Here is a 13,344-nt window from a genome sequence, read left to right as displayed (position 1 = left end):
ATAAACAGTGTTTAAACGGTTGCGGGGGGCTGGAATAACGTTACCCCAGCCCCCCAACTCAAAAATGGATTTTTCTCGTAGAACGATTTGCGTACAAATTTCAAAAATGGTCGTACAAATTCATACAAATTACGTACTAATTATTGGTATACTTAAAGTTGCTATAAACAGTGTTTAAACGGTTGCGGGGGGCTGGAATAACGTTACCCCAGCCCCCCAACTCAAAAATGGATTTTTCTCGTAGAACGATTTGCGTACAAATTTCAAAAATGGTCGTACAAATTCATACAAATTACGTACTAATTATTGGTATACTTAAAGTTGCTATAAACAGTGTTTAAGCGGTTGCGGGGGGCTGGAATAACGTTACCCCAGCCCCCCAACTCAAAAATGGATTTTTCTCGTAGAACGATTTGCGTACAAATTTCAAAAATGGTCGTACAAATTCATACAAATTACGTACTAATTATATATAGTAAAATATTAATTATTTTTAGAAGTGGGGGGGCCGGCGTAACGAACGTAGTTTTAACATAGCCATGAGTAATGATTTATCGTCGATAATAATAATTATTATTTTCCGATGTATGACCGTCATTGTTTGGTGTGTCGAAACGTATGTAGCAAGTAGTCGACTAGTCTTAGATATGAGTATTACATTGTCAATGAATAGATCGTAAAACGAAAAAATTCTTAAGCGGTTTGTTTTCGTGTTCGTACCTACATGATGTTGCGCAATGCACAAGACAAATGCGATTTTGTTTGTTTGTATTTACCGCGATAGCTTTGAACAATTGAACGTCGTGATGGCAGGCTTCCGGTCAGTCGTAGGATTCGTATAACTAGTAGTTTAAGTCCGTGATTCGGAAAACATAATCAGAAAAAAATCTTATATTTCAAAGAATGCGCCGAGTAATGTATTTTACAGAACAGCAGCGGCATCTAGCGTAAAACGTTCTAAGTATAAAAAATAACGACGAGACATTATTTTCAAGCGGACATCGCGATTGTACTTAGGCGGAATAATGCACGTCTGAACACTACACATTTTAACACTATGGTCGGTGTTTTATAAAAACCGTCGGACTCGTCGTGTTCGAAATGGGAAAATAAGTTATCCTGAAAATAATAAAACGACGACGCCGTCGTAAACGTAGGTATGTGTATACATATAACACATTATAATATTATTATTTATTTATTTTTCATAATCGCGCGGGACCGGATTCGTGTTGCCAAGGTCTTTCCGACGTCGCGAGCGAGTGTACGCGTGCGTGAGCGTGTGCATTTCGCGGAGGTTTTTAAACGTTTGTATTCTGACTTCCGCTATTTATGTTATATTTCATATTATATTATCATATTATTATATAGACACGGCGCAATGCGCAAAAGCGCTGAGCAATAAGGTACAGCACAGATATCATGACTATGCTTTTATGTGGATTGCTCGCGATTGTGCTGTAGATTTGTAGGTGCAATTTAGGTACTTCGTTTCATGAGCGATGTGACATTTCGCCGTCGTCGTCGCCGTCTCCGTCGCACGCCGGAAACGAGCGCCGAAAGAGGAACTACGGCCAATTGTCGAGTTAAAGAGAGACGGATGACGGAGACGGCCAATTGTTTCCTGCTACACGGGGCCCGACCGAAGATATTGCATCACAGCCGGTTGGTTGCCTAAAGGATGTCCTGTTTGATATTATTATTATTATAATTCACCAAGTGCGCGTATAGTCGTCCGCCGCCGTGTGCGTCCGTTGTACACAACAATATTATATGTTTTATTTTTTTTTTTCATTTCCAAATACTTTTGTGCGTACCTACTGTGTACGAATACTTCTTTTGGATATACGGTTCACTGAAAACTTCAACGCACTCATCATCCGCGGCCCGAGTATAATTTGTGTCGTCGTCATTGCCATCACTATATTACTTGCATACATCGTACACGCCATTATTATTATACATAAATATCGGTATATTGAGTTAAACGACAATGTGTTGGCATTACGCGTTGCATATAGTCACTATATGTTATTGGTCATGTAATCGTGTCGTATACTCGGGTGCGTGAGTTATCTGCCGATGATCGCGATGTTTTGACTTTAAAAATGCTAAACTGTTTTAACATAATATTATGAAGACATGACGTTATAGAGGTATAATAGGTATATACCGTGTACGAAAAAAAAAAGGAAAACGTCGTCTTCGACACTTCGTTTATATTTAATGATTTTGACCTGTGATAGCACACACACACAATATATTATACTATACATAGCGATACAAAGCTTGACTTATTACTCAATTATAATATACCCAGCAATGTTAGATAAATGCCTTAATTTTCTAGAGTCTTTCAAATATGAATATTAAAAAAAAATATGATATATATTTTGTATCAGACACACGTTTATTACGTATGACAACATGTAATTATACGAGCATTGATATCTGTTTGTTTAAATATGTTTTTTTATACATTTAAATTACCGCACATAATCGTTCGATTAACCTATGTCGTACATGCACATAATAATTAAATGATACAGCCGAGTGGTTCAATAATAATAAAAAAAAAATCGCTGGAGTCAGATAATGTAAACATAAGCTTTTGATTCGAAAATAATATAGTAATTGTTAACTCCATAGTTTATAGTAACGTTATTGTAGTATAGTTTAAAGTGTATAACTCGATTATAAAGGGATTGGGTATATCACTTGATATATTATCGAACGTGATGGTTCAAAGTACTCTCAACTTTTCGGATAATGTATTCAAGAAATATTTGTCGAAATCGGTTCAGAAGTTGTTGATCCCATAAATTTCTGATACATCTACAGACGTTGACTTTTGATGTGTATTTTAATTATTATAAATAGTGAATCATATATGTCATTATATTTAATTTAAAAATAATCTTATGGTAACACACCGCAGATCAACTAATGTATACCATTATTTAAAAAACAAATTCTAGTTCTGTAATCAATGCGGAAACCATGTACAAAAACAAAATAATATTCAATTTTTCAGGAGTCTCAAAACAACATTCATGTATGAGTCGTCTACAGCAACTTGTAGTTATCGAGAAACGAAGCATAGAACGCTCACCGAGTCTCTAGGAATATGTGAGTAACATTTTATGAAAATTACTCAACTAGTTTCCAATTCTAAAATTTTAACCTCTATACAATTTATATAATATATGCATTTAGTATACACATACATAAGTATAGATATTAGATATATACAATATAGGTTAATATATATTAGCTATTATTCATATTACGGATTTATTATGTTTTTGAATTTTTAACTACTATATATTTAAAACGCTATGCACACTATGGACGATTACTACTTTGACTATATTATAATTACACACTTTTACATATTAGCTTGTATGGTAGGTATGAGTATAATATACAGTAGGTAAAATGAAGTGTATTCACGATACTAAACAATGTAAACAATAATCATAAGACACAAATATTGACATAGACAAGAATAGAGTGATCGCGAATGTAAATACATACCACTGACTGTTCACGTGACAAAATCGGATGTAAGATTAAAAATGTGCACTCAAAATACTACCTATATCATAAGTAGTCACGAGCGTAACAGCCGTTTGTATGATAATGTAGTTTACGTGTTTCAAATATATCTGAACATTAGACACACCACGGGAAGAATTAATGGTGCAGGAACTGACTTATAGGAAAAACTTAAAACTCTTAAAAGTAGTTTTTCGGATATATTGATTTATATTTTAAGTCACAAAAAAAAACTCATTTGGTTAATTCTTGTTTCCATAAAAAAAAAATAATAAATAAAAAATAAGTATCTCGATCGTAGTTACACGCGATTTATAGATTGTCGGTGATCGGAGCTAATGACGTAATATTATAATTTATAACAATATATACAGTTTGTAATTTCGTAGCTAGAGGTGGTGGCGCCATAGTTATAACCAGCCGGTCTGATCTGAGCCGAATAAAGTGGAATTTCGCACACCGGAAATGCTGGATGATCGGTCATGTGTCAGCTGCAGCTGTTCGCGCTGTACATTATGTTGGAACAGGTATATGCATAAACGTGTATACTGTATATATAATTTATGTATATGTATGGGTATTAAACCCTCTTCCGGTCGCCCGTGGGATGACTATAGGCGCAATCGTTTCCGCTATTTCCGGTTTTGCCCAAGCTGCTGCTGAATCGTTTACGTCGTTGTACACAACGCGTGCTCGACCGCCTATCAATATTATATCCACCTGACCACCTTAGATGGCCGAACACGAAGCAGGTGTCGTCTGTTTATTATAACACGGCCATCTTTTATTAATAATTTAATAATAATATCTATTTATATACGCCGGTGGCAAAGTCATTCTCGGCGGCAGAACCACTTGTAGTTGATGAGAGGACGAAACGGTCACATCTCATCTCTGAGCTGTTCCCCCATCCCTCAGCGACTAAAACATCGTCATCAGTCATTGTAAAAACTAAAAACTAAACTTATAATGTACGTTTCAATATTCAATGTATATATATATATATTATAATATTATTATAAGAGATGACAAGTAGATAAAACGAAGAAAAATTTTAATTATCTTATATTACTATCATTCATGTTGTATCTACTGTTTGTTTTTAAAAAAATTTTTGTTTGTCTAATTGCCAATCGCATTTAGGTATACAGATACTATATTGCTATAGACCAAAAATTATTATAGTTGATACATAGTTTTGCTAGAATAAAAATAGTCCCAAATAACAATACATATTTATACACAAATGGATAGAAACTACAGATATAGTAGAACATTGTTATTTTTGTTTACTATTTTCGGAATCTTATGTAAATAAGAAAGTGTATTTAGCTTTACATCATCAAGCTTTTGGTAAATAATTTTAGATATATTTAATATTGACATTCCAAGTTTAATAAAACAATATTCTTTTAACTTTATACTAGATACTTACATTATATGACCTTTAGTTGATTATATTAAATATTGAAATTTTTGTATTATTTTACTACAGAACTCATAAAATTATCATATTAATTTAATAATATATAATTATTGATCAACACACAAACAAATCGTACAAGAACTATACGTAAAAGCAGGTAGAATCAGACTAAAATTTGCTACTTGGAAATAATATTTAGGTATGAAAAAAAATCGATTATCATATTTTGCATAAAATTTCGCTCTAAGAAAAAACAAATTAACAAAATCTTGAAGGTATTAAAATTAAATATTAAACGTAGGTTAAGCAGTTACAATTCTCGGGGATTGGAAGCAAGTGATATATTTTTTTTTCACGGGACGACTGTCTTGAGATCAAGCGCCATTTAGGTGCATTAAGGTGTAATCAAAAATGAGTTTAAACACAGACAATTATTGCCTTAATGGGCCGTCGTTTTTACCAAATCAAGCTTAGGGTCGATGGTATAACGTTTCGAAAGAGTCGTTTTCCGCGTAAGAGCGGTACATGTTTTACTTTCGTAATATATATTGTCGACCATAATCTTTAGCGTTACCGAAATCGGTGTAATAACAATAACAGCAACGATGATAATAGTTTTCACCAGCAATACTGTTATTATCGAGCGTGGAAAGAAGCTGGAGAAGACGTAGAATTAATAATATACTGAATGAACAATAATGATAGAGTATATAATATATATATATATTTATTTATTCATATAGGTACGTGTTTTAAATTACGTAATTATTTACTAATAACAATACGCGTAAACGGTTTGTCGTGATCCAACCACGAGAGAGGATTTTGACGACCGTTTCTATACGTAACATTTGACCGAAACGACTTTCATTCCAAAAGAAGCAGTTTATTTATCAGCATGTAAAAATGTTGTCGTTTAACTTAACGAGTTGAGAATCGTACTTCACTTTCTATACCGAACGAAAAGTATTCGCCTTACAGAAACAGAGGCGTTTCAAAAACGTTTTCAAAATACGTTTATTTAATCTGTAGCTTCAGCTATTCTAAGAGTTAACTGTAATTATTGTCATAAATTATGTTAAAACAAAATACAATTAATTCTTTAAAATTCTTATTAATTATTCATATGATTATTATATGTAAAATTTGAGTTTTTTCATTGATTTTATATATTTTATTTTAATGTTCTTGAATAGTTGAATGTGGCCTACTGATTTTTTTTTTCAGAATCATTTCAAGTCTACAAGTTGTTAAATGAATCGTTAATTATACGCATTTCTATTTGACAAACGCGCGTGATATTTTAACGACAGTAAATACCTATAGCGCTGCAGTAGTATTATAACTGATACGATACGACGATTAAGCGACCTCGCGACGTACTTTGTTCAGTTATTGTGTTATTATTATTATTTTTTTTACTGTGGTCTGTGGTGTGATAAAATTTGATGAAAAAAATTGAACACACAAATTGTCGATTTATCTTTGGGTATAGGAAACTTGTGTGCCATAAACTATTATGTGCGATTGCCGAGAATATTAGAACGTTACATATATTGCGTAATACCGCCGCGTTGATTATATTATTATATTAGTTTTACGAAACTCCTCACACGCCGGGAATCTGTATTACACGGCGGGCCATCGTCCGAACGGTGATGATCGTCAACGACGTACAATAATGCGACGATTTTAAGGACTTTTCGGCTCTCTCGTGAGTCGACAAATCCACGCGTAAACAAGCACACACACATGCTCACACATTATATTATTATACTGACGTGATCGCATAACTATACATATATAAGACACTTATTGTGCCTCGAGGAAAGTGAAGGCTGAGCTCCGCCGACGCCAACTCGTCCGTCGTTATTACATAACGGATATATAAAAAAAAACTCTTTAAACATAAGTATACCTATTGATATATGTATACTTGCATTGTGGACGTGTGTGTGTGTAAGACACATTCGGTCGTCTTACAACGAGCTAAAGAGTCGCAGAGCGTCGATGCCGGTGAAAGGCAAACACTTAACCGAGCGTAATACGATCTACCGTACTTATATATATATATATATATATAACAGATACACACACTTATATGTATGTATATGTATAGGTATAGTAGGTATACACTAATGTAGGTACGTAAATTATACACGCGCGTTGGTTCGCGTGAAGAAAATAATGTATAGAATATTGTTGTTACTGTGTATATATTGTGTTCGCGCTCTGTGTATCGGCTTCGTCGATCGGAAGTATATATAGCTGCAGCCGAGTATATTATAATATAAAATGATATACAAGTAAAGGTGTAATAGGCATATATGTATAAACGAAACGCGTGTGTTGATCCTCGAAGACCGTCGATTTCTCGTGAGATAGACAGACGCGCGTGAAATCCGCCCGGAAGTCGTATAGGTACTAGCTATATATACAATAATAACTCTGCACCTGTATAATGATATAGGTACCGTATTATATAGGCGTACGCGCACCATAAAAATGTGTCGATAACATTGGAATATTATGTTTGTCGTTGTCACGTTGTATATGCGTATATATTAATATTATAATATAGCCAAGTAAACGACAAACGAATCGACCACTTAATATCATAATAATATGATGCTATACGCTTGTAATATATATTATTATAACAGCGCAGATGATTAACATTTTCTCGCTCGTCAGCTTGTCGAATAAAAAATTGTGATCGATTATTATTAACTTGCGTTTTTTTTATGAAATTAATGTTTATAAAAAAAAAAACGCATTTTCATTCACCAAACCACTTAAAATAGTCGATTAAGACATTTCGTTGACAAACGAAATAAACATAAAATACTGTTATATAATGCAAAAGAATTCATAATTAAATATAAAAATTAAATTTATGATAAATAAAAGTCATCAAACTGGGTTTACCAAATTTTCGGTAAATCTATCATTCGAAATTCGAATTCTCGAATTATGGGTCACTTCTAAAGCGTTTAAATGTAGTAGGGTATATCTCTGCTACTTTTAGTAGACATTTCGATTTCCTATTATGTTATTATACTTGAGGTTTTAACGAAATTTTGATTTTTTCGGGATGCATTGCATCCGTTACAGTAACAATATAACAGTTAAAATATGATTGTGTGGTTAAATTCACTTTATTTAAAATCACGTTGGAATACCAATCGGAAGAGAGGATAACAGTGTTAACATTTGATTTCTGTCGATTCAAAAATTGTTAAGCAAATGATAACAATAATGTATCTATAATATTATTATTCTAGTGCACGTATCTAACTAACATAATATTATAATAATATATTGCCTAATAATATAGATTATAATAATATTTTACTACGAATTTCAGGAGAAATATTATTATGTATTTTCACACTTCTCCGTCCTAAAGCGGACGCACATGGAGTTTTTAAGCGACCAGAGTACTCGTAGTGGCTTACGGTTATCAGCATCTTCACATTATCTACAGCGAAACTCGATTATGATGTTGTATACAACCAGCTCGAGAGCGGAACTTGCGATGATCACGTGAACCATTGATGAGATGATTGAAAATATAAAAACATACCGTCGTGTACTCGAGTGTCGCAACACAAAAGTCATATTTATTTTGTTGTTCTCGTTCGTCATTCATTATTCCGTCATTATATTATATTTCATTACATTTTATTATCATCAGCCAAACGGAATGATTTTCAACGTCCCGGAGCGTCCTGAAATTTACATACAGTCGAATACCGTCACGGAGGTCCGAAGTCTTATGAAAATGTATCCTTTTTGGGAGCCGTTAAATTCTACTGCGACGATGCAATATGTTGTCGTGTCATTATAGTAATACTAATTGTACCATCGAGTAACACCATAATAATATGTTATATACATTGGTATACGTTTGAAATACATAATGTGCGCTCAAAATGTGTAAAGACCTGTCACCGAACTCTCATAATATTATAATTAATATATTACTACAGTATCTTGTTTAATATTACGGCGGTCCGCGGGTGGAGGGTGATTACATTTGTTTTAATTATTTTGCACCCCAAAACAAATTGTCATTCTTAAATGTATTTCAAAACCAAAATGTTAACTACTTTATTTTTAAAATTTCACTACGCAATTATTCAATAAATACACAGGTAGTAAAAGTCTAAAATTCAAACACGAGTCTCTAATGACTACTCCTCATTCTCTTCTTGCTGTGAAATACATCACTGGTTTATTAGATTACCCATTTATATGTATTGTACGAAGAAAATACGATACACGACGGTTATTGTTTGCATATAAATGCAGTTAATTGGTATGAAACGTTTGCCTTGGATGTAGGTACAATTTATTTAGCGAAACGGTATTTATGCCGATTATAACAATAATATTATTAAGACGTAACCATTGTCATTGCATTACGTATACATAAACCATTTTGCAATGAAAATACGCGAATAATACTTAATAATAATATTATGATGGAAACGGTATTTTCTCTGGAGCGGCCTTAGGTTTTGTGGCGCCCAGGACAAATTTATTTATCGTGGACTCTGTTTACGACAAGAACATTCGTACGAGAATCCCAGTATTTTTATTATATTGTTTTGTACGAAATTTCATTTTATATTCTAGTTTCATACTCAATTATTGTATAATAATATGCAGTATAACTATAATCAGTTTGATATTATTCGGCATTTGTATAGGTACTCATACTTTACAAGTACATATTATTATGTTAGTTATATTATATAATGTTAATACTTAATATTATTACTATTTTATTATGATAAGCAAAATATTAATTATTAGAAAGACAAATACTATATATTAATATAATTCGTTTACAGTTATTATTAATAGCAGTTATCGTCGATCATTACGATATTATATTTAGCCATATCACTATTGCCATTATCTGAGTGAACGAGTACAAGTCATGAATATAATATAGCTTTGTCTTGATCTGCGATATTTTTGCATTAAAATGTCTCATCGTGGAGGGTCACGAGGTCTAAAAATGCGGTCGGGACCAATAGGACGAATAATGTCCTAGTTGACCTACTCCAGGTCCACCCTCGCCGTCGTTATCGTAAGTAAAATAAATGAAATTTCTGCACATTTGCATAATGCATTACAACGTTTTGTTGTGAAAGATACACAACAAAATAAGAATATAACCGATAAGACCTTTATGCACCTAAACGTATGTGTATTCAAATAGGTATACGCACGTTGTGCATCTCTCCGCCATCTACTCTGCACATTTTCTTCGAATGTACACAAAAGAAAAGGTTGCATTAAAAAATAATATCGAGTTCAGACATTGTACGTTTGGTCGTTAACATCTACGGTGGGTAGAGGTCGGTACCTAACTTAACCTGCTACACCGTATAAATAATATATAATATTATTATGCTGTTTGTACTGTATAAAATATACCGTCTACTTAAATACTTACACTCGTGTTTATCTGGACCGACAGTGAGACAGATTTAGAAGAATCAGAGACGTATAATGTAGTCTGAGTGCACGAGGAGTTAAGAACACGTTCGTTTCGTACGTGTCCGCGGCGGTACACGGTCAAAAACATCATAATATGGGTTTATTCGCACGTATGCTATGGGTACCTATTACAATCGGTGCGCTTATGATATTCGTCGGGCGTTTAAAAGAGCACGTCTCGATGTCGGGAAAACACAATGTCGAAATAAAAAAATGTCAAACGCGACTGAGTATGCAAATGCGTTTCGAGGTGTGTTCTGTTTTTCGTACAAGATGTACACGCGCCCGAGTGTGTGCGTTATGCGTATGCATATAATAGTTATACACGACAGATATAACGATATTATATTCTCCATAATATGTAAAGTACCTGCACATTATAATTATTACTGGTCGAAACGGATTTCAACATAAACGTCTCGGCATAATGTAATAATTAACGACGCATAAATAACATTGTATTTCCTTTAATTTCGCATAGCTATAGAGCGTACCGTGTGCACACTATCAAAAAAACCGTCGAAAACAAACGTCAAAATTTCTCTTTTCCCATTACAATAATAATAATACATATTATTATGTCGTATCGTTACGTCCCAATCGACGTGGCTCGGGCGTATTTTTTTTTTTTTTTTTTGTTAGACGAATTCGACGACACGCAGAGATTTGAACTACCTATCTAACCTATCTAATGATAAGTAATAACTATTTTTTATACAATATATAATAATATAAGCACGAGGGACACTGTGTGAAACGTTCATATATATATTTTTTTTGTTTTCTTGCGTCGGGATTTTTACCCAGACCATTTTAATTTTGGTCAATACAAACTCTGTTAAAATTTAAAACAATTTGATTGACAAAATAAATAATAACAAACAAAAAATAATAACACAGCAGGCAACACGTTTTAATAATGGTATATACCGTATATTATAGTATATTATACTATAGCAACTGTGACCTGATAATCGGTTTCAGGTTATAAATTTTAAAATTATAAACATTTAGTAAATGTCCAATGATATCAGTTTAAGCTTCAAGGTATATAAAAAAAATGTCCTATTATTCAATAAATAACTCACATAATATAGGTAGGTACCTATATAATTATATCGTTCGGTTTTAAAGATAATTTAAGGAAGAAGTTATTAATTGTTTTCAAGTATATAGCTTTACTTCCTCTCTATATACCATTTATAAAATCATTGGTAATTATTATCACCGCATATTATGGCTTCAAATCTTGATTGATTTAAAAGACATGCTCATGAATTTTTTTATTAGGTTCCTTTTTTCATAGATCCGGAGTTTAAATAAAAGATTGTTAACGAAAAAGAAAATAGATAATTCTATACATATTTCAAATATAGAACATAAATCATTTTACAACTTCAGGATGATTCACTAATACTCATCCTCATTTTGTGATTCAACAATGAATTTATTTAGATTCTTATTTTGGAACTTTTAAGCATATACTTAAGAAGGATATTTTTAGTTAATTAGATTTTTTAACTATTTAAGAAGGGCCCTGAAGTGAAACAAACTTATTTTTTTTTCAACATTTAAATTTGGTTTATCAAAATGCAAAACAAATAGTTCTGATTCATTTAAATGTTCTTCAAAAATGAATTGAAAAAAAAAAATATAAACTAGATGTATAATATTAAATTTAATATTTATTTTAGTTACAGTGAGACGAATTTTACAGATTTATTATTATAAGCTATTGACATATGATTAATAGAAAATCTTATGCCTACTAACTATGACAATGAAATATTTAAATATGATAAAATATTTTAAGAAGACCTTTTTTTTTTCAATTTTGAACCGACAACGCCGTGGGAACTGCTTTTGCATTACTTCCACACAAGAACCAATAATAGTCTATAGATACGCTTAAATTTTATTCAAGGAGATGGAAACTCAAACTGAATCTGAATAATTATTCATCTAAAAAACTGTAAGTAAACTTATACAATGAACATCACATATTTATATTTGATAACACAAAAATACCACATAGTTCTGTATCAAAATAATATCTTAGTATTACTGTATGGAGTTATGTGTAGTACAGTGGAGTAGTTTAGAGAACCAGTTTTCTCCTTATTACGGAATAGTGTCCCTAATTATTTTACGGGCACGAGTTGTGTCCCATAAATGTTTTTTAAATATATGAGTTGTAATTTAGTGAAAAGATATACATATGTATACATTGTTTCATTATTAATTATTATCAATATTAATAAATAATAACAATCAATAATAATAAAATAAATATATAAAAAAATTGAAATCAAATGTTATATATTAATATATAACATGTATATTGTCACCTTCAAAGTATAATAATAATAATAATAATAATTAAAAATATAAATAATTACGTATGGGGAAAATATTTGAATGGAACTATTTTTAGATATTAAAATTTAATATGTCTTGATTTTTTGTATGCATTAAAATTTTTATTTAGAAATATAAATGTTATTTATGCGTAGTTATTGATGTTATCCAGTACTTCTGATTTTAATGTAAATATCACATAGCAAAATTAATGCTTTATGACTTATAAATTGAAAAATATTGGGATGTGTTGAATAAAATATTGAATTAAATTTGTAATGTAATAATTCATAACTGTTGGTTATGCGTAACATTGAACCGGACGATTCTGCGAATCATATACTAGAAGAAAATAAGACATGATTTATGACACAGTTATCCATTAAATAAGTTTCAAATATAAGAACTTTTGAATTATTTTAAACATCACATGACATCAAGTCAATGTATTTTCTATTTCATTTGGGTTGAAAAATGGTAAACCAAAA

General features: G+C 31.8%; 1 protein-coding gene and 1 long non-coding RNA gene across 4 annotated transcripts in view; both read left to right on the top strand.

Annotated features, from left to right (window-relative positions):
- The first annotated feature begins 530 nt into the window (after window positions 1-530).
- On the top strand, window positions 531-9,688 carry LOC114119237 (uncharacterized). 3 transcript variants are annotated; one of them, XR_007604721.1, is made up of 4 exons: window positions 531-1,157; window positions 3,035-3,129; window positions 3,948-4,085; window positions 8,352-9,688. XR_007604721.1 is itself a non-coding variant. In XM_050202566.1 (4 exons), exons 1-4 carry the CDS (start codon window positions 1,496-1,498, stop codon window positions 8,432-8,434), a joined length of 486 nt encoding a protein of 161 aa, XP_050058523.1. In that variant the 5' UTR covers window positions 1,241-1,495; the 3' UTR covers window positions 8,435-9,688. The 3 variants fall into 3 exon arrangements, 1 of the variants encoding a protein (XP_050058523.1); XM_050202566.1 differs by lacking the exon at window positions 531-1,157 and adding an exon at window positions 1,241-1,665; XR_007604722.1 differs by lacking the exon at window positions 3,948-4,085.
- Window positions 9,689-9,830: 142 nt separating this feature from the next.
- Window positions 9,831-13,344, top strand: part of LOC126550645 (uncharacterized) — a 30,932-nt gene continuing 27,418 nt past the window's right edge. Inside the window, exon 1 of the long non-coding RNA XR_007604724.1 lies at window positions 9,831-10,085. This is a non-coding gene — a long non-coding RNA (uncharacterized LOC126550645). The remainder of the gene's footprint in view (window positions 10,086-13,344) is intronic.

The sequence above is a fragment of the Aphis gossypii genome, chromosome 3, assembly GCF_020184175.1.
Source record: "Aphis gossypii isolate Hap1 chromosome 3, ASM2018417v2, whole genome shotgun sequence".
In the NCBI taxonomy this organism is placed as follows: Eukaryota; Metazoa; Arthropoda; class Insecta; order Hemiptera; family Aphididae; genus Aphis; species Aphis gossypii.
The sequence above is the reverse complement of the archived record's forward strand: the minus strand, read 5'-3'. Positions and strand labels throughout refer to the sequence as shown.